The sequence below is a fragment of the Podospora pseudocomata genome, chromosome 3 (genome assembly GCF_035222375.1).
Source record: "Podospora pseudocomata strain CBS 415.72m chromosome 3, whole genome shotgun sequence".
Lineage (NCBI taxonomy): Eukaryota > Fungi > Ascomycota > Sordariomycetes > Sordariales > Podosporaceae > Podospora > Podospora pseudocomata.
Window position 1 is genome coordinate 1,134,184 of NC_085887.1, and position 23,645 is coordinate 1,157,828.

General features: G+C 52.7%; 8 protein-coding genes across 8 annotated transcripts; 3 read left to right on the top strand and 5 right to left on the bottom strand.

The window, feature by feature from the left end:
* Nucleotides 1–4,336: 4,336 nt before the first annotated feature.
* On the bottom strand, nucleotides 4,337–6,838 carry sgt2 (Small glutamine-rich tetratricopeptide repeat-containing protein 2). Its single transcript, XM_062888610.1, has 3 exons — nucleotides 5,773–6,838; nucleotides 4,669–5,672; nucleotides 4,337–4,610 (listed from the first exon to the last, which is right to left on the bottom strand). The coding sequence occupies exons 1-3, from the start codon at nucleotides 5,773–5,775 to the stop codon at nucleotides 4,526–4,528; spliced, it is 1,092 nt and encodes a 363-aa protein (XP_062744504.1). The 5' UTR covers nucleotides 5,776–6,838; the 3' UTR covers nucleotides 4,337–4,525.
* On the top strand, nucleotides 6,145–8,236 carry QC762_303150 (uncharacterized protein). The gene is made up of 2 exons (XM_062888611.1): nucleotides 6,145–7,007; nucleotides 7,069–8,236. Exons 1-2 carry the CDS (start codon nucleotides 6,426–6,428, stop codon nucleotides 8,188–8,190), a joined length of 1,704 nt encoding a protein of 567 aa, XP_062744505.1. The 5' UTR covers nucleotides 6,145–6,425; the 3' UTR covers nucleotides 8,191–8,236.
* On the bottom strand, nucleotides 8,208–10,639 carry GAL1 (galactokinase). Its single transcript, XM_062888612.1, has 2 exons — nucleotides 9,516–10,639; nucleotides 8,208–9,462 (listed from the first exon to the last, which is right to left on the bottom strand). The coding sequence occupies exons 1-2, from the start codon at nucleotides 10,151–10,153 to the stop codon at nucleotides 8,484–8,486; spliced, it is 1,617 nt and encodes a 538-aa protein (XP_062744506.1). The 5' UTR covers nucleotides 10,154–10,639; the 3' UTR covers nucleotides 8,208–8,483.
* Nucleotides 10,640–11,146: 507 nt separating this feature from the next.
* Nucleotides 11,147–12,123, bottom strand: QC762_303165 (uncharacterized protein). Its single transcript, XM_062888613.1, has 2 exons — nucleotides 11,679–12,123; nucleotides 11,147–11,589 (listed from the first exon to the last, which is right to left on the bottom strand). Exons 1-2 carry the CDS (start codon nucleotides 11,698–11,700, stop codon nucleotides 11,477–11,479), a joined length of 135 nt encoding a protein of 44 aa, XP_062744507.1. The 5' UTR covers nucleotides 11,701–12,123; the 3' UTR covers nucleotides 11,147–11,476.
* Nucleotides 12,124–12,423: 300 nt separating this feature from the next.
* On the bottom strand, nucleotides 12,424–14,400 carry QC762_303170 (uncharacterized protein; the record flags this gene model as incomplete). Its single annotated transcript, XM_062888614.1, has 1 exon — nucleotides 12,424–14,400. One exon carries the CDS (start codon nucleotides 14,398–14,400, stop codon nucleotides 12,424–12,426), a length of 1,977 nt encoding a protein of 658 aa, XP_062744508.1.
* Nucleotides 14,401–15,012: 612 nt separating this feature from the next.
* On the top strand, nucleotides 15,013–15,345 carry QC762_0051020 (uncharacterized protein; the record flags this gene model as incomplete). Its single annotated transcript, XM_062883501.1, has 2 exons — nucleotides 15,013–15,183; nucleotides 15,286–15,345. 2 exons carry the CDS (start codon nucleotides 15,013–15,015, stop codon nucleotides 15,343–15,345), a joined length of 231 nt encoding a protein of 76 aa, XP_062744509.1.
* Nucleotides 15,346–15,800: 455 nt separating this feature from the next.
* QC762_303180 (uncharacterized protein) lies at nucleotides 15,801–17,863 on the top strand (the record flags this gene model as incomplete). Its single annotated transcript, XM_062888615.1, has 5 exons — nucleotides 15,801–15,850; nucleotides 15,909–16,204; nucleotides 16,294–16,640; nucleotides 16,701–16,946; nucleotides 17,000–17,863. The coding sequence occupies 5 exons, from the start codon at nucleotides 15,801–15,803 to the stop codon at nucleotides 17,861–17,863; spliced, it is 1,803 nt and encodes a 600-aa protein (XP_062744510.1).
* A 2,071-nt stretch (nucleotides 17,864–19,934) lies between these two features.
* Nucleotides 19,935–23,558, bottom strand: QC762_303190 (uncharacterized protein). Its single transcript, XM_062888616.1, has 3 exons — nucleotides 22,691–23,558; nucleotides 21,975–22,608; nucleotides 19,935–21,860 (listed from the first exon to the last, which is right to left on the bottom strand). The coding sequence occupies exons 2-3, from the start codon at nucleotides 22,054–22,056 to the stop codon at nucleotides 20,605–20,607; spliced, it is 1,338 nt and encodes a 445-aa protein (XP_062744511.1). The 5' UTR covers nucleotides 22,057–22,608; nucleotides 22,691–23,558; the 3' UTR covers nucleotides 19,935–20,604.
* Between the last annotated feature and the right edge of the window lie 87 nt (nucleotides 23,559–23,645).

The window sequence follows — 23,645 nt, forward strand, 5'->3', positions numbered from 1 at the left end:
AACCAGCGGGCCGTGCGGAAACGGGCTTGGAGCTCGCTGATGAGCGGAATTGGGTATCGGACCGGGATGGTCACGGCATTAATGCCGCGGTAATCGACCACCGGTCGGAGAGGGTCGTTCGGGTCTTTCTTTTCCACGAACATGAGAGGGGCGCCGCAGGATGATGTGGATCTGCGGACACGTCCAGTACTGATCATCTTCTCCAACCAAGGTTTTAAGGCGTCCAGCTCTCTGGCGCTCATGGCATAGAGTGGTCCCCACGGGGGGCGTCCTGCCCTCTTGGAGGTCAATCGCGTGGTCCCATGGTTGGTGATCCGGGAGTCTTGAGGCGGCCTCGCTGGACATGATGGGGAGGAATTCTCGGAACTTCTCAGGGACAGCTGCTATGGCGGCTTCTGCCGCGGCTTGTGCCGAGGCGACTGTTGGCTGGTGACGGGTCTTCCGCATCGCGCGGCTGGTGCAATTTTCTCGGCAATAGGAAGAGGAGAAGGTGATCTTTCTTGCGTCGCCGAAGAATCCAGCAGGCTGGTGTTGTTGGAGCCACCACTGCGGAAGTATTATGTCGCATTGGTCGTCCATAGCGCTGAGTTCGAAGTTGAGTCGTGAGAAATGATCCTCTTGATGTCGCAGGACGAGTCGGTCGGTATAGTACCTTCCGCCGAGGTCGTCTGCTGTGGCGTTGAAGGCCTGGATGAGCCGGGGAGTGGCTCGTCGAATGAGGGGCAGCTTCCAACGTCTTGCCTGTGTGATTGACATGACGGGGATAGTACTGCCGGGGTCCAATAGTACTCGTACTGGGTGTTCGGCATCATTGTAGATGAGCGTCATCTTGACAATCGGGCGATCGCCTGTTTTTGGCTCGGGACAGTGTCGTTTGTTATCTGTGCTGATGTCGTTGCTCGCTCGTTTGATTCCACAGGCGCGGAGGATGACACCGGAAGGCTCGGGTCCGCGTGGTGTGGCACGGGAGCCTACTGAAAATCCGAATCGGAGTCGTCGTCCATAATCTCGGTGATCCTCGCGGCGTCAGTCATGATGGCATCGACTCGGGCGCGTTTGGTCGCGGATGGTGCTGGTACCTCTTCGTTGACTTTTCGTTTGGTGGAAAAGGTTTTTTCCGGCGGGGCTGGCAGGTCCTTGCCGTTGACATCCTTTTTAGCATAGCAGGACAGGGTCTGGTGGTTGTCTCTCCCGCATCGCCAGCATGCTATTTTGTCGCGTTTGCGCTGGTCAATGTCTGATTGGTCGATGTTGCGGAGAGCATCTTTGTTGGAAGACCACTTCTTGTCCTTGGCGTCAATCTTCGGTTTGTCGCCACCAGTCTTCCTTCCGTCCTTTTCCTTTTTTTGAGGATGGACTTTGGCCGGCTTGGGAGCGGTGATTCTTGCCTAGGCGGTGTTGGCCCAACTTCGAGTGCTCCGGGTTCGAAGTGGGCTCGCCTTTTCCCGACACACCAGGGTTCGTGAGCATATTCTCGTAAATTTGGCCGGCCTCCTGAATCGTGGCGAAGAAGTCTTCGTCGTCATCTGGCAGGCCGCCTTGGCGAGAGTATACCATCTTGATGATGTCGGCAGGCAAGGTTCGGGAAACATGGTCCTGAAGAGAGGGACCAGACCAGCAAACCTCTTCGTTGAGATCAAGAAGATCGGTGACGTATTCCGCCGTGTCCCCCTTGTACCTCAGGTCTTTCATCTTCTTGAGGTTGCGGTGTCGAACAGCGGGGTCCTTGAATCTGGACTGGAGGGCAGTGGCATATGCCGTCCAGGTGTCAGTCAGACCCATCTTCTCCGCCGTCCTGATACGCTGCGCGTGGAAAGACGCAGCCTTGTCGGTCAGTAGAGAGCCAACCCAGTTAATGCGATGAGCGTCGGTGACGAAGCTGCTCTCGTACGTTTCTAGGTAAGCCTCTACCTTCATCCACCATGGCCGAAACTTAGACAGATCCTTGGCGTCAAACTTGGGCGGTTTCTCCAGATGAACTGGATTGACCGTCGCCGAAGTTGGGCGACGACCCAGGCGGTCAAGCGCATTGAGTAGGGCAGCGCTGATGTCTTGGGCTGGATTGGTGTTGTTCTTGGGTGGGTGCCGGTTGAAATTTGGACGACGGGGCTCATCGTCACTATCAGTGGATGAATCGTCGCCAGGTGCTCCTGGAGTGGGAGGGTTCCTTGGTGGGAGGTTGCCTCCTGTCCCTCCAGAGACGAAGGTGCCTGCGCGGGCAGATTGGTATTGTGTGCGGGCGCGTGTCGATTGTCCTGTAATCTGTGCATGGAGAAATGCCTCAGACGAAAGAGGATCCATTTCCCTGGGGAGTCGCACAGTGCGCGGGTCAGTCGGGATATCCGGCGGTATTCCTCTCTTCGAGGAAGACGTCTTGCTGGGAGGAGCCGTGGACACGGTTGCTGGCAGCGGTCGTTTGCTGGCAGCTGCTGGTGCGGGGGTACGCGACAGTCGGGTACGCACTTCTTCTATTACGGAAGCGGTATCCTTGGGTCTGCCGTCGCGCAATCTCTTTCCAGAGAGCGAATCACCTCCTCGGTGTACTCCTGGAGAGAGCTTAGGTGCTTTCCGGCCACATCGTCGAATTTGGCGAGGTCAATTTGTGGCCGGGCGAGGAGTTCCTGCAGGGTAGTGTCGGTTTTGTTGGCGAAACCCTGTATGGCTTCCTGGGTGTCCTCACGTTACTCGCCAATGCAGCTAGATCCGCCTGCTGCTTGACGGTCGCAAGCGTGAGTTGCTGAATGGCGCGAGCGCGTTGGTCGGCGTCATCAGTGAGTCGAGCGACTGCACCATAGACTTCGGTGGCGAAGTTGTTGGATGCCACCGTCAGTTTTCGGTGAAATTGTTCCACCTGGTCTCGGGTAACCTGGAGGTGGGATTGCTGCATACCGACCATGGTGTTGTAGAGTTGTCGCATGGCCTCATATTGATCGCTGACGCTGTGCAGCTGTTCAGGCGTCAGGGTGTCCTTGGTTTGTCGTAGTTCAACCACGGCATGGTAGGTCTCCTGGAGGGCTTGGTGCATCTCGAGGAGCCAGGCGGGGGGTGTCTTGACGACAACATTGGAGTTCTGAATGGGTGGTGCATCTCGCATTACCACCTCAAAACTAGCGGGCTGGTAGAGAACAAGCGCGTCCTCTCCAGGTGGGGGTGTCCGTCCAGACCTGACCATTGCGTCGTTGCGCGGTTCAGGTGTGGGTTGGCGAGATCCTTGGGGTTGGGCATGCTCGCCAGAAGAGGATTCACCGGTCATGGTAGCGAGGGAGTCCTTAAGTACCTGAACACGAGCGGGGGTGTTCTGGGTAGAGTCGTCTGTCGCGCGCGAGGTGGCTGCATCTGCGGCTTGCCTCGTCTCGGTTGAACGCAGGAATACGTTCTGGGCGGAGTCGCCGGTGTGGCTGAGGTGATAGACGTTTGCGGATGTGATAGGCGTGCTGACGTAATGGTAGGACGACGAATATTATTGTCCACAGAATCGGTCTCGTCGTGAGAGGAGGATGGTGGTTGAGAGTGCGAGACTGAAAAGGGTGGTAAGGGAATCACCAGTTCTTGCGACAGGGAACTCTGCGCCTGGATTGGTTTGCCTGGGTAGTTGTGGATTCAGGTAAGAAGGGTGGACTAGGAGAATCGAACGAATATTCTCCGTATGACGAATCTGAGCAAGTGAAGTCACTATCTGCTTGCCAGTCGTTGCAGGGTAGGGCGGCTAGATGGTTCCGGTTGCTGAGTGTTCTGGGTGAGGGTGGTGATGACGATGTGTCGCTGTCTGACATCGACAGGTGGGGTTGTTTTGTTAAGGTCGTGGCATGCTGTGTATAGGGTAGTGTGTTTTGGTGAGCTTGAATGATAACAGATTATCTGTGACAAGGGGAGTATCTCGGCTTGGAACAGGTAGTTCAACTCAGTATAATAATCTGTTATGGCCTCAAGGTCCTTGCCCCTTGCCATTTGGGTAGGAAAGGCAAGGCCTACTTATAGTCCTCCGGATCCCCAGGACCGTTCTGAGCTCCCTGGTCCTCGAACCTGTCTTATCTGTCTGCCTTGGCCGGGCACCTCCTTCGGCGTCCTGGCCACTGATTCCACCAGTAATAGGTACATATGATTCCTGTCCTGCAGTCTTCTTGCAGCTCGTATGGGTCCTCAGTCCCTCCCTGCCCAACCAACCCGTATCGGCACCCTGGTTCTGCCTTCGTGGTGGTCGCCGTGATGCCTCCGCTGAGCCCCGGTGGGCTCAGTTGGTTGCCGGCCCCAGATATTCTGATCCTGGGCATATCGTTGGGCTATTGTTGGTTGGAGTGTGTACTGTCTAGGGGCACTGAGTCGTGGGCCCGTGTGACACTCGAACAAGAGACAATTGGCATCGACCTTGCTTTTAACGCTCCCTCCTCATAAAAAAACAGCACAACATATCTAGGTATTCTTCCGCATGATAACGGACCAAAAAGAATCGGGACATGTCCATCTATTATTACGAATTGACAAACGAAGCAAGACTGGTGATTAGGTATAGTGAATATCACACAGCTCAAGGAGCACCACTGCCCCGACCAGCACCAGCACCAGCACCAGCACCACCAGCACCACCAGCACCGCCCATCATATTTCTGGCCCTGTTTTCATCTTCATCAGTAATATGTTCAATCAACAAGTTTAATGAACAAAACTCACATCTCAGCAATGGAAGGATCAGACATCAAACTCCCAATATCCGGCAGCCCACCCCCGCTACCAAACGAGTTGGCCATATCCCTCAACCTAGGGTTATTCATCAAGTTGGCCATCATGTCCGGGTTGCTCATCAGGTTCTGCGCCATGCTCGCAAACATGGGGTTGTTCATGATGGCACCGAAATCCAATCCACCTGGACCGCCGCCACCGCCCCCTCTGCCACCGCCGCCGAGCATACCAGCCAGGTCGGCCAGACTGGGAGTACCGCCGCCTCCTGCAGAGGGAGAGGCGCTTCGAGCAGTGGCACTAGCTGACTCCTCGGCCTCAATCTCCGCTACCCTCCTCTTGGCTGTCTCGTACCCCTTCTTCATGGCGTCGCTGCCACCGTTACCCTCGTACTCGATGCCCTTCTGGTAGGCCTCCATCGAGCCCTTAGCGTCACCGAGAGCGAAACGGGCGAGACCGAGGCGAGACCAGGCTTTGGTGTATGTTGGCTCAATAGCAACGGCAGCTTCGGCATCCGCCTTGGCGGACTCGTGGTCCTTGGCCGCGGAGTAGGCGGCGGCGCGGTTGGATAGGAAAATGGCGTTGCCGGGGTGGACCGACAAGGCCTGTGTGTAGTAGTTAATGGCGGTAGGGTAATCCTTTTGGGCCATTGCCGCATTGCCCTTGGACTTCAAGGACTCGGCCTGCTTCTTCTGCTCTTCCGTCACGGCGGTTGATGGTGGTGGGGCGCTGGAAGAACCTGCAGACTGAGAGGAGGCGGGGGCGGTGACATTCTTCAACTTCTCGTAGACGGAGTATATCTGGAGGAGGTTTTGGGAGCCGATGGCTGAAGAGACAGCGGCCTTGTCGGAGAAATCGACCGAGAACGCCTCGGTGATGCAGTTGATGGCGATGTCGATGTTGTCGGAGTCTTCCTCGCGGAGGGTGCCGTCTTTGAGGGAGGAGGACAGGAAGTCGCAGACTGCGAGAGCGAGGCGCTGCTTGGAGTTTTGGGCTGCCTGTGGTGGGATAGTTAGATTCCCATATATTCATATATGAAGATAGGGGTAGAAGGCGAAGTTTCGGCTACTACCCCGCGCAAAGAAAGGTGATGAATACCATTATGAAAAGGAAAGCAGATCTCCTGCTGGCGGCGGACTGGGTATCTTGAGGTGAAAGGACGATGATTTGATGTATCCGGGCAGAAACCCAAAAGCAACGAGGAAAGTAGGAAATTGGTAGTCAGCTAGTTAAGTTTGTTGGCGGGGCTCGGTTTCAACCCAAGAGCCAGATGCGTCGGCTGGATTCCACACAAGTCGATGGAGGGGTTAAGGTTGGAGGTGGGATATGCGTGGGTCTGGAACCTTGACGTCTACAGAAAATATCCGGCCAATGGCGGGCAGCTACAAGAAACTGTAGCAGCTATTCTGTAGCGCTCCGGCACTAGTATCAAACGGGAGAGGTGCCGTTTGGGCGCAAATCAAATAGTGGGGCTCGCTGATGTCAACTGCAAACCCCTGGTCTGGGAGCTCTCAACTCAAGCCGCCGACTTCTAAACTTCCAGGCGTTGAACTCACCAACACCGTTGCCCAGAATTGATCACTATTTATAAGAGTCGAAGTGCCGATATAACCGGGGCAACCACAGTCGCGTGAACTCTTTGAGTACAACTTTTTGGTTACATTATCATATCCTTCTTCTCTGCTGACTGACTGTCCCAACAGCGACAGCCGATCCTCCTGTTCCGCCACCCATACCTACCTACACCAACAATGGCGACGCCATTAGGCGCAAGCAGCCCAACCGGGTCGCTCACACTCTCCACCTCAGTTCACCCCTCCATCGTACCAGCACCTTACGCCGAGAACGACCAGCACGTCTGCTTCATCTGCCTCCAGAACGAGAACGACACCCCCGACGCGACCTGGGTCCATCCATGCCCATGTACCCTCGAAGCCCACCAAGACTGCATGTTACAATGGGTAGCAGAGATGGAAGTTTCCAACCGGCGGTCAAAGAACGGTCTCCAATGCCCAGCTTGCAAATCCCCCATCACAGTCGAAGAACCCTACGATGCCATCGTCGCCTTGCGCAACCGCTTCAATCGGAAGTTCAGCCGAATATCCCCAGGCCTTCTTGTCCTCATAGTCAGCGAATGCAGCGTTGTTGGCGCCGCTAGCTATGGCTTTGCTGCGATCACAGTATTTGCCGGGCGGAGGGCTGTCGCGTCCATGGTTGACAAGATGGGGGTAATACCTACGGTAATTACATGCTCCTTGATCGGGCCGGGGTTGGTGCTGTCAAGGTGGTTGGCTTCCTTGGGCAACTTGGTGGTGTTGCCAGTTAGTGCACTGGTAAGTTCCCCCCTCATGTCAATTCTCACCACTTCAAATTATCTGCTAACATCCTCTACAGTACAGCACGTTCCTAATCGGCCGAAATCAACCTCTCACCTGGCCCCCATCACCAGTATGGGCCGTGGCTTTGATGCCGAGTGTCCAATTCGCTTACACGTTTCTCTACTACGAGGTCTTTGGCAAGCTAGAAAAGCGGCTCAACCGAGCCCTCCGTGGCAGGCCCATGGATGAAGAGCCGCCGAACGAGGCACAGCTGCAACAGCAACCACCACCTATCCAAGCTGTCGCAGCTAATGGCCAGCAGCAACAACGGCAACCTGGCGAACAACAACAACCACCACCACAAAACGGAGCAGGAAACAACAACAACAACAACAACAACAACAACCAAAGAGAAGGCGAAAACGGAGAAGAAGGCATGTGGGACGCGGTAATCAATCTCGGCCGCGCGGTGGTGGGCCTCTTTGGGGATGACGACGACCAAGCAGATGCTGATCTTGATGACGACGATGTAATGGGCAGAGCCGATGAAATTGTCTTTGAGGTGCAGCTCAATCTCGGAGATGACGGGCATGACCATGATCATGATCATCACCACCACCATCACAACGATGACGATCAAGATGAAATGGGGAATATTCATATGGATGTGGCTGTTCCTGCTGGACTTCCTGCACCTCCGCCGGCAGCGGCACAACAACCGGCTCCTCCGCCACAGAACAACAACCGCCGCAACCACCGCAACCGCGACAACAACGAAGTTGCCCGTCCACCACCCGGCCCGAACGGGGAGGGGGAAACGAATTTCTTGTCGCTGTTTATTAATTCGATAGTCTCGTCGCTTCTCATGCCGGTGATTTCGTTTGGCATGGGGGAGGCGATTCGGTTCTTGGCGCCCAAGTCGTGGGTTACGAGGTCGGTCTTTCAAAGGGATTCAATCTGGTCGTCGATTTGGGGTGGTGGTGGGAGGAGGAGGACTATTCCTGCTGCTGCTGGGACTGGCGGGGTGTTTGCGCCTAGTATACTGCAGCATCAGTGGGGGAGGAGTTTGGTCGGGGGGTGTTTGTATGTGGTGCTGAGGGACGCCTGGACGCTGTATGTCAAGTGGAGGAGGGTGCAGGTGAAGCAGAATAGGAGGGTGAAGAATGTGGAGAGACGGGCGGCGGGGAAGGATAACTAGGAGGGGGAGAAGGGGGGTAGATTATTTGTAATGAGACTATATTTTGTATTACTGACTGGAAAGTTAGGTGATTTGGCGGTTGGGATGGGGTTACCTAGGTTGGGCTTATGAACAGCGTAACTGCATTAGACTATTTTTGTTGAGAGAATTACGAGAGGGTGGACAGACAGAAAAGACAGCTTCCAGAATAGGTTCACTGAAAGTGAAATGGAAACCCAAAGGCAATTGAACAAAAAATGTTTCAACTAATTCTCAGTTCATGAATTCTCTAGGTATCCCAAGCCCCAACCATCTCAATACACCTCACTACCCCTATCCCTATCATCCACCACCACCGGCCCGGGCTTATCGTCCACCAAGTAAACCGCGCTCCCACTCCCCGGTTTACTCACGACCACCGCAGCCTCCTTCTGCTCCTCGCTCAAGTCCAACTTGCTGTAATACTCCCTCTCCCACGCCTCCCTCACAGCCTTGACCTTGCCAGCAGGAACGAGATGGACCGAACAACCACCCCACCCAGCACCCGTCAGTCTACTCCCATAGCTCCCCGCCTTTCTCGCGATAGAACACAGCTCGTCAATCTCCTTGCAGCTGCACTCGTAGACATCCCGGCACGAGTCCTGGGTTTGGTTGAGCAGGTCGCCTAATTGGGCATTGTACTCTGATGTGTCATCCGTGTTTGTCGGTTGCTGCTCAAGCAAGGACATAAACTTTAGCACCCTTAACGCTTCGCTAAACACGTGGAGGGCTCTCTGTCTCAACTTGAACTTCTCCGCACGGACGGGGAAGCGAGAGGTGAATTTCTTGTTGAGTTCATCGACTGAGATGTTAAGGACGGCGGCGATCTCCTCGCGGGTGTAGCCGTCCCTCTTGTCGAGCTTTTCTGCTGTGAGAGCAACCAATTCTTCAAGTTGGGACTCGGTCGACTTGGACTTTGTCGCGCCAGAAGAGTGCTCTTGGAGGGCAAAGTACGTTTCGTGAAAGCCGTGAAGACTGACCGAGAGCGGGCTGGCGTCAGATGGGAGTTGAGTTCCGGGGGGGTTGAGAACGGCGTTGAGGTAGGCAGCGGCGAGAGAGCATTCTACCACCCGGAGGTTGTAGTGGACAGGGCCAGTGACGAACTTGTCGGCTGTGACGAAGGATTGGGCGATGAGGAAGGTGAGTTCGGGGTTAGTCTTGGGGAACGAGACCGGGCGGGCTTTGAGGGAGGGAGTGAAGGAGACGAAGAGGGCTGAGCCGCGTTCTGAGAAGACGGAGGCGGATTGGTCCATTCTGGAGACATGTCAGCGATAGTCATGAATGGTATGAGATGGTGATGAACTTACCCGCCCGAGTTGACACCAACAGCCCGCTCGCTCACAATAGCCAGCTCAGTCAACTCAGTCTTGTCCACAGTCTTCTCACCATTGGCCACCATGACAGCCAGAGCACTCGAGCTCACAAACGCAGCGCTGGAGCTCAAGCCACCACCCGCCGGAACTGTCCCATCCATCAAGATTTGCATGCTCTTTGGCTCGAAGTCATTGCCGTGCTTCTTGCGCAGCAGCTCCAAAGCACCCCTGAGGCCAGACTTGAAGTAGTTGGTCCACTCGTGAACAGTAGCATCGATATCCACGGCTTCATAGGGAATGTCAAACTCGTGAGCGGGGAATTTGGCGTCTTGAACATTGGCGATCTTGATCTTGTAGTGGCCTTCCTTGGTGTTGGTAGAGGCAACGTTGGTTGATACAGCAAGGAGTGAGTCGGCAGTGATGGCCATGGGGAGGACGGGGTAGAGAGAGTAGTCGATGTGCTCGCCGATGATGTTCACTCTGCCGGGTGATCTAGCCACGAACTCGGCTGGCTGGCCATAGATGGTCTGGAAGCGAGCGAGGAGGTTGTTCCATCTCTTTGCTTGAGTGCCGATGGCATCAACGGTGTAGATGTCGCTCAGAGAGCTGGCGACGGGGACAGGGCCGGCCATTTTGGATGGTAGCCTCCGGTTCTAGGGCAGGTATCTTGTCGTAAAGGTGACCTCTGGGACCGGCAGATCGTAAAAGAAGGTATTCATATACCGGAGGGTATCGTGGTGATGCGGATGATTAGGGTGAGGTTGTGGTGAGCGAAAGATATATGCCCCGCGTTCAGTTGATGAGAAGAAGTAAAATGCCCCGCACTACGGTCATGAGGCCGTATAATTTGGGAAGTACGATGGCGGGCAGCTGCACGCCTGTTCAACCTGTTCAACGGTGGAATTGACCAATAGCTGCTGTCAAGGAGATGTTTGTGCAGGCAAATTAGGCAAGTGCTTCCACATCTCGCCTGTCCTCAGTGTCGTCATGCCCTCTGTCTCCCCACACGGACTGCTTCTCGCCGAGTATTTGACCGCAGCGGAGCTCATGCAGTCCTCCTTCTTTTACATGTCATTATGTTCAGGTAAAGGTCTCGATGCCGAGAAGACAAATGCTTCGTTCGAGGCAGCCGTTATCTACATCTCAAACACTACTTTGTATGTGTTCATTATTGCGCCCATAACCAAAAGCTTGATCCTTGGAACTCCAAGATTTGGAGAACTGGCGGGGTTTGCTCCGGAGTCTGGAGCCACGGGGCCGATCCCGGCGGTTCCACATTCCAACCCCCGGCTCCGCTAGCCCCGGACTTGGTGTAAGTGGCACCTTGATTTCCGAGGAACAGGCTTTTCCTCATGCGTGTCAGGGTTCAAGAAGAACTTTCAGCATCACAAATCCATAATCGCCATCTCTGGTGGAAAAAAGGTCCTTGTCATGTGAACTTGGTGCTGTATCTACCAGCCCTGCCAAATACTTCATATGCACCGCAGAAACAGTTGATTTTGCTATTTTAATAGGTGTAAACTGAGCTACAAACATACTCATACATCAACAATCTATTTTTGACATTTCTCACCACCATATCTGATAATAATCACCTACCAAACCACCACACCCACTTCCAATTCCCATCCTATCATATTTCCCCTAGACAGGTCAAAAAAGCAAAATCAGCAAATGTTGCTACAACTCCAAATTCCCACATTTCCGATTGCAGAAAACAGCAAAATGCTAGCAACCACACAAATCTCAAAGACTCAAAACCCATCGCACATGTACACCATCACCATTCAACCCCCCTCTCCTCCCCGTCCTCTCTCCCCCCCCCCCTAGTCACCTATCCTCCCAGATTACGGATCTGTTTTTCATCTCAAACCACCCATCCCATCATGACGTGTCCCAAACCCCAAAACTCAAACGCCACACAGGCACCGTACGGATATTTCTGCTGGTCGTCATCAGCACCACAAGAGTGTTATGTGCTTGCCGAGTTGTTTCGTCTCTCCCCCTCCCTCCACCTGTAAAAATGATCGGTCGGTCGGTGATAGGGTTATTTGTCTTCCTTGGGGTGCTTTTCGCACCAAAACAACAAAACAAGCATTAGCGGGTGTTTCTTCTTTCATATGGAGGAAAGGAAAGGAGGTAGGTTGGAATGCGTACAGGGCAGTTGGTGCATGTGCATTGGCCCTTGGGGCAGGTGCACGTTCCCGAGGTTGAGCAGCCGCAGTCACTCATGGTGGTGGTGGTGGTGTGGGGGGGGGTTTTCTTTGTCTTTCTCAAACCAAGTATGATTTTCGATGGATGTACGATGAGGATATTTTTTGCTGTGGGAAATTGCAGAAACGAAAATCACGGTTCAAGTTGAGGCAGGAAAAGTAAGACGGGGAACTTCCGGGAGGAGGGGCTATATAGTTGATGATGGGGCTGTCAAGGCAGCAGGAATCTTATTCAAACCTATGGACGGGCCGGGGCCGCGTGTTGGGCGGATCTTATCCTGGTGGCTGATCGGGGAGGGCTTTTGGGGGGATGACGTCGGGGGGACGTCAACAAAGACGGGGTTTTAGGGGTCCACGCTGTGACGCCAGGGCGGGATTACGAGATGTGGCTGGTTTGGTGGTGAATGAGTCGTGATAGAGGTGAGCTAATGATTCGTATTGGGGGAGCTAGATAGGCGGAGGGTGTTTCCGGTGGGAGCGGCGACATCGATAAGGTTCGTGAGTTGGGATGAATGAAAATGCCAACCTCTCCTGAACTTTTGATCAATTGATTATGGACATGTCTAGCGTGTATGTCACTGAAGAGTGGACTTGCTTGTCAGTTCTGTGGCCTATCGAAATGAAGTCATTTGCTCCATTACTTGTTTCTACATGTATGATCACAGTGCATCTCGTGGTCGCATCATCATCTAAATATCAGGGCCCGCACCCCCGACCACATCTTCGCCATTGTCGTCGAGAATGTCAGACAGAGGATAACTCCACCAATTCTCCCACCACTTATCACTTCCCCCCTCACGCGGAGGCCATACCTGTTTCCAAAGCTCCTTGACTTCTTGATCATCCGTCTTTTTAAGACATTCCAATGCCTTGTCCCTGCTGCCAGTCTCCTTGGTAACCTCACGCACCTCCACCTCGGATGATTCTACATCCTGTCTTGTGCAGATCCATGTACGACCACCGACAACCTCCACGATATCTTCCCAACTGGCGTCGTAGGATGATGACATGGCGTGGTAAGATCTGAGGGCCCTGGCGGAATCTTGGATCGGGAGGCATTCGATTTTGAGCCGTTCCAATGGGCACTTTCTTGCTGCAATCTTTCGAAAGATGGCACGAGCCAAAGTCTCATCGACGGCAATCTCGACTAAAGCCTTCCGAACGTCTCGAAACTTGTCCCATGACAGATCCATGATCGCGCTGATGGGAGGAGGGTATTGCGGTTCTGGACAGACAAACTGCAGCACAACCCGTCGGAGCCGTGGCAACCGCCCAAGAAGTCGGTAGATGGCAGTTTCATGCGGTCCCGCCTCACGCGCTAGACGTAGGCGGACATCTTCCAGCTTTGGACACCACTGAATCAGCTGTCGCACCTGGGAATGATCCAGGGGCGCAAAAGGGTAAATCTGAAGTTTGCGCAAGGCCAGGCGTGGGCCATCGTGAATCCCTTGAAAGGTCGTCTCATCGAGATTGCCGCTCAGCTTGAGGGTGTCGAGATGAGGTAGAACTGAAAGCAACTGGCCGAGGTTGTTGTGCATGTCTTCCCAGTCGACTGATAGGCTCCTGAGGGAAGGGATCTCGCCCTCTGCTGCCATCGAAATCAAGGACGTGACGTCCAAAGAGAGACATGGCGATAGTTCGAGGTGACGCAGTTCTTTGAAGGATCGAAGAGGTTTCCAGGCTGCGATATGATTGAGCAGTTCGTAAATAAAGCCAGATGAGTGCAATGTGAGCGACTCCAATGGGTGCTTTTCGGGTTTCTTCGAAATCTTGCCGTCGGCAGATTTGCCAGCACCGGCTTGCTCTAGAAAGTCCTCCCAAGAGGATTCGGGCTGATAAGCCCCGTGCCGCACCGCCATAGTATCGTACCTGTAGTCAAGCTTGAACTTCCTCAGAGAAGACGAGTTCACTATCAACCAGTGAAGGGCCTCTGTATTGAAGCTTTTCTCTGCTTCGTCGCTATATGGCTCGTACTTCATGTCGATGCTGTAGAGACAGGGAGATGTAAGCAAAGCATACTCATCAGCGTCTATAGCTTGAACGTTACTTGCGGACAAGTAAAGACTCCGCAGACTGAAGGTATGCATATGCAGGCGACTCCGGGGATGGCGTTGGTGCAATGCCTCGAGTACACATCGCGGTATTTGGTGGGTGCAGGCGTAGATAAGATCTCTCAGGCCAGATAGCTGGCCTATGAGGTCGGCGAAGGGTTGCCATGCCTCGTTCAGCTCTTGTTTGCGCTGTGAGTCGTATTTGGGCAGATTAGGCCTGAAATAGCTCGAGTCATACACGTCCTCCGTTTCACTGTCTCCTTCATTGTCGGGCGACTCGTTCCAACCACCGTTGGCGAGGAATCTTCCGTCAACACCGTTTGGGCCAAGATGATCAGTTCCCAAGAGGAGAAAACCCCTCAGCGTGATTCGACGGACGTGATGGGAGCGATTGTCGACGGCGAGAGTTGCTCTCAGTTCTTCCACATCACGATCGAACTTGTCCCTCTCACGCGCGGTGAGCTTAAGGCTGGTGAAGCGGCGTGGTGCCGCTGCTTGACAGCAGAACTTGCTGGCCAAGGAAAAAGGGCGGATGCTGTCTTGATGAAGGAAGTTGGCGAGGTACTGGGCGATGTGTAAAGGGAGCCTCTCTAGAAGGCAAGGTTGCTGAGACATGACTGGGACGAAGCAACTTGGACGGAAAAAAGTCCAAAGGTCGCGTTATTGTGAGAAGAAGTGAAGCTGCTTCAGGCAGCATCAGGATTACAGTTGGGGCAGCTCAGCTCGGCGGTTAGATACACGTGATGTGTGTAATTACATAGATTTCGTCCTAAGCCGTCTTTTTTCCCTCAACATTACCACCACCGTGCTTTTTCAAGCCCCCAGCAGAACTACACGCAGTCACTCTGAAGATTTGAAATCGCATCATTGTACAAAAATCGCATCATGGCACGAAAATCGCATCATTGTACAAAAGCCGCCACTGTGTGTTCCAGGTTGGCCCGCCTTTTTCCCCCCACGCTGGATGATGCTTCATCGATTTGAAGATTATCAGGAGGGCTCAACACCCGGTGACTATAATGGATTTAACGGGTAGCTAGACTAGTGACTTCCGATGTGAATGTGATCGCGTACCTGCAGGCAGAAAACTTCCTGACTAACGGTGAAACGCAATATGAAGCAACGACAAACCCTAGTAGTACAAGCTAGTCAACGGCCAAGCTCTATTCTATGTTTTCACGTCGTAGAATTCGACAACCTATGTAACCTCCCTACAGAAACATCAACATGCAGCGCAGCCTTCGCTTTCGACTAGCGTTCAACAACTCTCTAGCCCACGAGAGGCTGACAGCCAAGTTCCAACCACCATATGAAAGGATGGCCAAGCATGGAAGCAAAGCGCTGGACTTCGGAGTCGACTACCCAAACAACTATTGTTATTGGAATCTTGATCATGGGGTGAATGGATGAGATGGTCAGAGTTGACAGGATGATCGAAGTCAGTGACAACGAACATGTACTTCTTAATATCAAATAATATCTGGCGGTTAACGTTTGTAGTTTTGGTACAGAACAAGGAACAAGGCTAGCAAGTGTCCTCCTATTTCGGCAGAGTGGTGACCGCTTCAAACCTGCGCGTCATCACGCGCCGCTTGTCGAATTTGTACGACTTACGCGTGATACGTTGGTGCTCAGCACGATGGCAGGATGCAGGTACCAGGCATGGGGTGACCGTTGAGGGGTTCCAAAGACCGGGATACTTATCACGACGCTTGTACCAGCCAGGCTAGGACTACACATATCCGCTACCCTGTGGTCCATTTTCAACACCTGCGTCTAACTTCCTCTCCTGGGGCAGGCTAGTGTCAAACTGGTAGAGTAACGCGGGAAATTGGAATGGTTGACGTGTCTTGAGGTAGGAACTCATCATTCTCGCAAATGTTGCCATCCACGAAATAACAAGGGGAGATGACATCGCGAGCATGAGACGATCCGACTATAAGAGCCCCAAGTCTTCTCTCATGGTGAAGCATCTGTTCTGACTGTAGGCCACCCAACAAAGGCGAACAATCAACATGGGCCAAACCTGTACCACCGTTCAGGTTGAGACTGGAGAGAGTTGCTGGCACGTTTACCTCACAATCCCATCTCTTAGCAGTACAGCCTTACCAACCGTTTATTAGGTCTCTGGCTACAAAGTGCGGAATCACAGGGTCACAACTCACCGGTTACAATCCCGCCCCCGAATTCTGCTCGAATTTCCAAGTCGGACAGCACTTATGCTGCTCAGACCTCGATCAGCATGTCTGCTGCTCCAAGGGAGACTTGCCCGACTTCTCCCCGCAGCCCAACCCGGACGGTTCATGCCATACCTACACTGTTCAGGCCAACGACAATTGTTGGGATATTGCAGCGGCCTACTACATTACACAGCAGCAAATCAATGACTTCAACCAGAACACATGGGGCTGGGCGGGTTGTGCCAACCTCATGCTGGATGCCAAGATCTGTGGGATATCTCAACTTTCTAGAAGACGATCAACCTCTGTGCTGACAAGTCACCCACAGGCCTTTCAACAGGTTCACCGCCCATGCCAGCCCCATTTGCCAACGCCATTTGCGGACCCCAGGTTCCCGGGACCCTCAAGCCCGCCAACATGAACGACCTTGCGACCCTCAACCCCTGTCCCCTCAACGCTTGCTGCAACGTCTGGGGACAATGTGGTATCGACGAAAACTTCTGCATCCCAAGTCCAGTCCCTGGAGGTGGACCCGGCACGGCCACACCAGGGTCAAACGGTTGTATCGCCAGTTGCGGCATGGACATCGTCGGAGACACTACTCCTCCTGCAGAGTTTAAGCGGATTGCTTACTGGGAGGCATGGAATGCCAACCGTCCTTGTCTTCACATGCCTGTATAATGCACTCTCTTGGACTTCTCTGTCACAGCTGCTGATAAACTTCGATCGCAACAGGCGAACAGAATCGACACCAACTACTACACCCACGTCCACTTCGCCTTTGGTGATATCACCCCCGGCTTCCAAGTCGACGTCAGCAGTCTCCAGGGACCTTACAACGATTTCAAGGCCCTGACGGGTGTGAAACGTATCATGAGTTTTGGCGGTTGGAGCTTCTCAACATCACACGACACCTATGCCATCTTCCGATCTGGTGTCACTCCAGCTCAACGATACGCTTTTGCTCAGGATGTCGTCAATGTGAGACCCCCTCTCCACCCCATCGTTTGTCTTTTTCCTCTAACAGCCCACAGTTCATCATCAACGAAGGCCTCGACGGCGTCGACTTCGACTGGGAATATCCCTCCGCCCCAGACCTCCCCGACATCCCCCCGGCCAACCCCACCGACGGCCAGGACTACCTCTCCTTCCTCCAAACCGTCCGCTCTTTGCTGCCAAGCCACCTCAGCATCAGCATCGCAGCCCCTTCCTCGTTTTGGTATCTGAAAGGCTTTCCCGTAGATGAGATCGCCGATGTGGTTGACTACATGTTTGTCCCCGCCCCCTCTCTGTTCCTCAACCCCACTGATAACCCCTTACTTAGAGTATACATGACCTACGACCTCCACGGCCAATGGGACTACAACAGCCCCTGGTCCTCCTCGGGTTGTCCCACCGGCAACTGCCTCAGGCACCACACCAACAAGACCGAAACCCTCACCTCCCTCGCCATGATCACCAAGGCGGGCGTCCCCTCGTCCAAAATCATCATCGGCATGGCGTTGTACGGACGCACGGTGAAGATGAGCATACCGGGGTGTTGGGGACCGGATTGTTATTTTACCGGTCCGGCATCGGGGGCTGAGCCGGGGAGGTGTACAGCTGAAGCTGGGTATCTGTCCAACTGGGAGATTGAGGAGATCATCAAGAGTGATTCGAGTGCTTTTCGGTATAGTGATGAGCATGGGGATATTTTGGTGTATGGGGGCGATCAGTGGGTGAGTTGGATGTCGAGGGGGAGTTATGAGGCTAGGGTGGGGTGGGTGAGGGGGTTGAATATGGGGGGGACGAGTGATTGGGCGGTGGATTTGGGTGAGGATTGGGGGGAGAGGGGGCTTTGTGCTAGGAGGGATGATCACGGGGGCGGGAAGGGAGTGAGGTTGGATTATAAAGGTTAGGTAGGGAGGAGAGGAGGAGGAGGTTTTGGGAAAGGTTCTGGGGTAGTAGGGGGACGTAAGTACAGAAATTCAATAGTTTGCCATACCTGCCAGAGGCTTCATGTTGGATTGTCCTTTATATATAGATAGGCGTGACCCCCACAATCAAATATTGATTTGCTACCCCGCCTTGACAGGTGCATGCCACGGGTCATGAAATTCAAAGTTTGTGCTGCATGCAATATTGGTGAGAATTCGGGAACAATTGTTGAAGGGATGGTGGCATCATATAGGTGCCGTTGACTGGAGCTCTGGAAAAGAAGCGCACACCTCATTCATCTTGAAAATAAACAGTTGTCTACTCTAACAAGTTGCTTAGGTAGGTAGGTGAATCTTGAATCATTTACTTCCACCTACTTAACGAATAACCCTATCCCAACTAATAACCTAACATTGGTAATCTTATCCTGCCTACCTACCTAGAAACTTTATTCTAGTCGATACTTATCTCGCGCAAGAGGATAAAGAAAGTCTGTAAAGATGACGAAAGAAAGCCCCGTGATTCCAAGCAGTCTCTATCAAATGGTTCAGGCAACGCATTCATCCCCGACAACCCCCCGGCTCTCTCCATATACCCTGCCAACTGCCTCATCTCTGGTGACTCTGGGTGGGTAAGAAGCAGACAAGTCTTCATGGACTGAGGATACTTGGCCAACTTATCGAGAACAACGCTGCACACCCACGAGCGTCTATCCCCAGAAGCTTGAAATAGGTGATTCGTCGCAAGTTGTGTCACGTTCCCGAATGAACGTCGAAGTTGGCGACCTAGTCGAAACTGGCAGTGTGAATAAATGGCAGAAATCAGGTCGTTGACGTCGCCCAAGCCGCTGCCGTCGTTCAGTTTTGGCATGTGATATTGAGTTTGTTGGTTGTTCAAGGGTCTCATGACCGAGAAATATATTCTTCACAGTGATTCCGAAGTTCTTGACAGAGTAACTTGACTGTCTGGGAGTCGGACCCGAACCGAGAGGGAGAAATGCTACAACCGCGTGACGCCAAGTATGATAGATCGCTAGAAGGAGAAGAAGGATTTCGTAAAAGTACGGGTTATTGCGGCGCTTTTCGTGCGAGAATGGGTCTTCGAAAGCTCGGTTCCTTGACAAAGTCAGGAGGGAGGTTGACGAAGAACGGTCTGTTGCCACGAGATGGCGAGGACTTGTCCATGAGGCGAATGGTGAATGAAAGCGACTTGTAGGCTGGAGATGAACCAATGCCAGCTAGGATGGTGAGTATATCACAGAGTTTGGCGCGGAGAAGTAGGAGAGCAGCGAGGTGAGGGCCTCCGTCTGAGCACGAAATTCAACCACGGTGTTGGCACGGCGATGGCATGTCAGATTCCGAGCCAATGGGGAATCGAGGTCGCTGATGCAGAAGGTCTTAGGCTTCTTTTGGGTGGGCGATTCGGTGACGGCGAACTCGAGCCAGCAACTTCCTGAGCAATGCGAATTAACGATTACGGTCAATTTGTGAACGTTGATCTCGCTGGTACAGACACCACCTGGAATAATGTCGATAGTCTCGGCCCGGGTCCTGCGGTCAACTTGAAGGAGATTATTCAGATCCTCAGTCTTGCCAACCTCACCCCCGGATCGTCTGCCTGATCTCACAGGAGAGGGCCGAGACTGTAGTCATGGTTTGTCGTTGGTAATTGTAGTCTTCTGGCTAGGTGACTGGCAAGTGTCGATGATGGTCAGATCCGGGTCGAGGGCGGGCTGATGATGGTGACAGAACTGGCGTTGCTCACGGATATATCAGAAGTCTGGTAGAGATAAATGCAAGAGGAGTAATATTCACTCGGGAGATAAGTACCCACAAATTTGAAAACTCTTCCTCTGTTGATTCACATTTATTCACTTATACGGAAGAAGCAACTATCAGACCCATGTGCGCTTTCGATGATGTCAATCGGCGGTCCAAGTAAACACAGATTAACGGCCGAAAGTACGGAGCAACCGATAGAGGATATCGACAGTAGATAGGCACTTAGGAAGGTGTGTTGATATTTAAACGAGGCTTTAGTAGCAACCTGGTCCAGTAGACGAAGAGAAAGGCAACCGCCCTATCGTTCAATTAAAACAGCTATGTCCAAAAAGCCCATATATAAACCCCGTGTCAATTTGCTCAACTAGTCGTGGCAAATCCCCTTCTCATTCCTCCTCGTCATATTTTACATGACCCCCGTCATAAAACGTTATACAAATATCGAAACCTCGAGAACAAGAAAAAAAAAGAAAGAAAAAGAATCACCCAATAACATCCCTCGTCGAAACTGTCGTAAATATGTTCACGAAAAGCAAAAGTCCAAAAGTCCAAACAGTCATGGGCCTATCAAAGTCGTCATTTCTTTTTCCTCCCTTGCTCCTGGCTTGTGATGAGGAAGATAAATTCTTCCTGTGTGAAAATAAAAGGAGAAATGGTAAAGGTGATTAAAAGTTTTAGAGAAAAGACGTTTAGTGTGAAATAGGAAAGGCGGCCGAAGTCGAAGTGAAATATTTCGAGGGAATTAAGAGGGTGTATGTAATCAAGGCCGTTGCTGTGATGGTGGTGACAGAATAGTGGTATAGAGGTCTGTGGTCGGTAGCGGTATAGGTCAGTGGTAGATGACGATACATGGTGAAGAACATGTCGGTGAAGCATAAATTGGTGAAAGGGTTTTGGTGAAGTCGGTATATAGATGGTACACCGTACAAGTGAGCTCAGTTCTACCAGCTCGACAGGTCGTCCACCTCACGGGCAGCATCGACGCCCTCCATCCCATAGTCCATCCACGATGACTGGCCTCTCACGCTGAGAAGCGCGGGATCAATCATGGTGTCTGACATGTCCTGGTTGTTTCTGTTGTAGTAATAACCGGACCATTCGGGAGCTGGCTGCTGGTTTACCGTGAGAGCTGGAACCCCCAATGGGTATCCACCTTCCAGTTGAGGGGAGTTATCAAACGCCCTGCCGACACCAATAAGTGTAGAATCCTGGGTATAGCCTTGATCGTTTACATTCTGGCTGAAAGCAGAAGTACCAGAATAAGCAGCTAAATCAAACTCTGCAGACCTGTCGGCCAAGCTCTCAGGAACCTGAGGCGAACCGGGAGAAGGATTGGGGTGGGATGGCGACGGAGGTACCGAGTTGGCACTGCATCGACACAGCTCGGACACAGGAAGACAGAGAGCCTCAGGGAGACCCCTCGGTGCCGGCGAAGTGGATTCAGAGTACGGCTTAGAACCCAACCTGACAGCCCAGAGCACCAACAGCTCACTATCGGGCACATGCCTGGTCTCCAGCATCTTCCTCAACACGATTGATGTGTGCGGCTGCCACTTCAAGTCTTTGCCCTTGGGGTGTCGATTCTTCCAGCCATCATAGATACCCGCTTGCCGCATGAGATTCCGGAAGCAGGTTGAGTGGGACCAGGTCTGGTTGGGGTGATTGGCCTCGACGTGGTTGGCGACGTGATGAAAGTAATCAGTAGCTGTCTCGGCAGGGTCGGCGGCGTCAGGTGTTTCGAAGACATGCTTGCAGTTGGTAAAGCCACAGGCGAAGACAACTCGGGGGCAGAGTGTGGTCATGATGCATTCCGAAGACCGGTGGAGGTTGCCGTGACTGGGATCCTTTAGGTGCGCTTTCATCCCCGGAAGACAGTCATATGTCTTGCCGCAGTCAGGCTTCGGGCAGGTCCACTGTGCATTGGTGTTATGATAATTTCGCATATGGCGTTTAAGATCATTCTTCCGGCGACAGGCCGTGTATGCCCCAACTTCAGAGCAGAGGGGGCACTGGAGACAGTCATCTTTGCTAGCCACGGTTGCTGGTGACGAGGCACGCGGGCGACCTGTGGTGGCACCGAGAGAACGTCGTCCAGTGCGCCGTTTATGTGAGACAGGAGGTGATTTAAGTCTTGTAGCGGAGGATATGTTGTCATTTTCGGCAATGGTAGTCGCGGGAGAGAGGCGTGAGGATGGACCTGTATTCGTGTCAGAGCTCGTCTCGAGGATCACGGCCATATCAGGCTTGCGTTGAACATCTTCCAACTCCGGAACAACTGCCAATCCCTCCCCATGAAAGTTTAAGTACCCACCAAGACTTATGTAAGGGCTGGGAAAATTCGAGTTCGGGAATTTCTTGAGCAATTGTTCAAGGTTGATGCTGGTGCTTTGCATAATAATGATAGACCGTCGAGATGCCGGACGCGCTCTGGTCGTGGTTGGTTGATTTTGCTGCTGTGAGACTGGAAGGACACGGCGAGGTTGAACAGAACCGGACTGAGGTTAAGGATGGGATCGCGGGCGTCGATGCAACTCGAGAGATGGGCACGGAACGTGTCGAGTATAAAAAGGAGGGTGGGTAGTGTGGGGATGAGGAATGCCCCAACGAAGTCAATAAATATGAAGTGATGAATGAAGGTGTAAGCCGTGATGGGGTGAAAGGAGTGCGACAAAAAGTGCAAGGAGCACACGAAGGAGAGATGCCAGCCGGTTGCTGAGGACAGGAAACGAAAAGAAAAAAAAGGGAAAATGTCAAGTTATAAGAACAAACCCAGAAATGAGATGAGCGATGCCAACAACAAGGCTTTCCGGTCTCATCAGTCATCTTGAAAATCTCAGCGTAAACCTACGCCCAAGTGCAGCCCACTTTTCTCTTTTTTCTTCTTCTTTTTCTTTTTGTGTTGTTGGCCAGCACGGCGAGCTGGAGGTCGATGCCGGGGTGCTTGCCTGTCATTGTCAGAAAAGTACCTAATCCAGACTTGAGGTCCAGCTGGGATTGGCGGCATTCACAGAAAAAGCCCGTTCGTACCTGCATCTGACGTGAACGATCTAGATCCACGATCGGCGGGGAGCCAGGAGCTCTGCATCTCCAATTACAAATAGGAATAAGCCACTGGTTCCAAAGAGTGGGATGAGATGACTGGAGTGTCGAAGAAATTTTTTCTTTTGGAACTGGCTGCCTGTGACGTTGACAGCAATTGAAGAGGCCTTACATGGGGGTCGGATATTCGGGTGCTAAAAGGTTTGGGAGAAGAAAAGAACAAGGCAATTTCCAAGAGCAAGGTAGCAGCTGAGACAGATTGTATTGATGTAACCTGGTTTCTCCGTCGATCCCTAGATCCCTGGTGTCATTCGCTGCTTTTAGAAGCGTACCTAGTATAGTCTACATTCACGACCAGCCCGATGATAATGTTGTTATGATTAACAGAGTGGTTCATGAAATTGCAAGCGGGGGATAACTTCACCTGGAATGCCCGTCGTCCAAGTTGCGGTGAGCTTTCATTACCACCCACCATCACAGCAGCTGTCTGATCATGAAACACGCCCTGAGATGAAGAAACTTCTGCCACGTTGACGTGGACACCTTCGAGAAGGTGGGCTAGGCAGTTTTGTTTCTGTGAAGAGCGTCATCAGACAGCGTGGGAAATTGAGCGGAGAGAGGAAGCAGTTACGGCAACAGCAGCTTTCATCAATCGGCACACACCGAAACCCACCCGTTCCACGAGGCCGGGCACAGCTGGACGTGGAGAGAGCCGTGCGCCTCCTCTAGTGTTGGGGTAGTAAACATTCGCAATGCTGGCCTTCATTTCGCAAAACGAGCTAGCATGGTCTCTTGACACTGCTGCATGCAGACAAGATGAAAATGGCCTGTTGCGACGTCAACAGTGATTCGGAATGGGGGAAAGTGAATAGTGGCTGGCAGGCTCGAAAGGGAAAAACCTTCAGTTCATGGGCTGCTGCAAGGCGTCCTTGGCGAACCATCG

What these genes read in the sequence shown, in the direction of transcription:
- sgt2 (XM_062888610.1), bottom strand. An exon ending in GATCCTTCCATTGCTGAGAT is followed by an intron (nt 4,611 to 4,668) that starts GTGAGTTTTGTT and finishes AGATGAAAACAG; the next exon opens with GGCCAGAAATATGATGGGCG.
- GAL1 (XM_062888612.1), bottom strand. Translation starts at nt 10,153, where the DNA reads ATGGCCGGCCCTGTCCCCGTCGCCAGCTCTCTGAGCGACATCTACACC. An exon ending in GTTGGTGTCAACTCGGGCGG is followed by an intron (nt 9,463 to 9,515) that starts GTAAGTTCATCA and finishes ACATGTCTCCAG; the next exon opens with AATGGACCAATCCGCCTCCG.
- QC762_303165 (XM_062888613.1), bottom strand. Translation starts at nt 11,700, where the DNA reads ATGCACATGCACCAACTGCCCT. An exon ending in GCACATGCACCAACTGCCCT is followed by an intron (nt 11,590 to 11,678) that starts GTACGCATTCCA and finishes TGGTGCGAAAAG; the next exon opens with CACCCCAAGGAAGACAAATA.
- QC762_303150 (XM_062888611.1), top strand. Translation starts at nt 6,426, where the DNA reads ATGGCGACGCCATTAGGCGCAAGCAGCCCAACCGGGTCGCTCACACTC. An exon ending in TGTTGCCAGTTAGTGCACTG is followed by an intron (nt 7,008 to 7,068) that starts GTAAGTTCCCCC and finishes CATCCTCTACAG; the next exon opens with TACAGCACGTTCCTAATCGG.
- QC762_303190 (XM_062888616.1), bottom strand. Translation starts at nt 22,056, where the DNA reads ATGCAAAGCACCAGCATCAACCTTGAACAATTGCTCAAGAAATTCCCG. An exon ending in CAGCCCTTACATAAGTCTTG is followed by an intron (nt 21,861 to 21,974) that starts GTGGGTACTTAA and finishes ACACGAATACAG; the next exon opens with GTCCATCCTCACGCCTCTCT.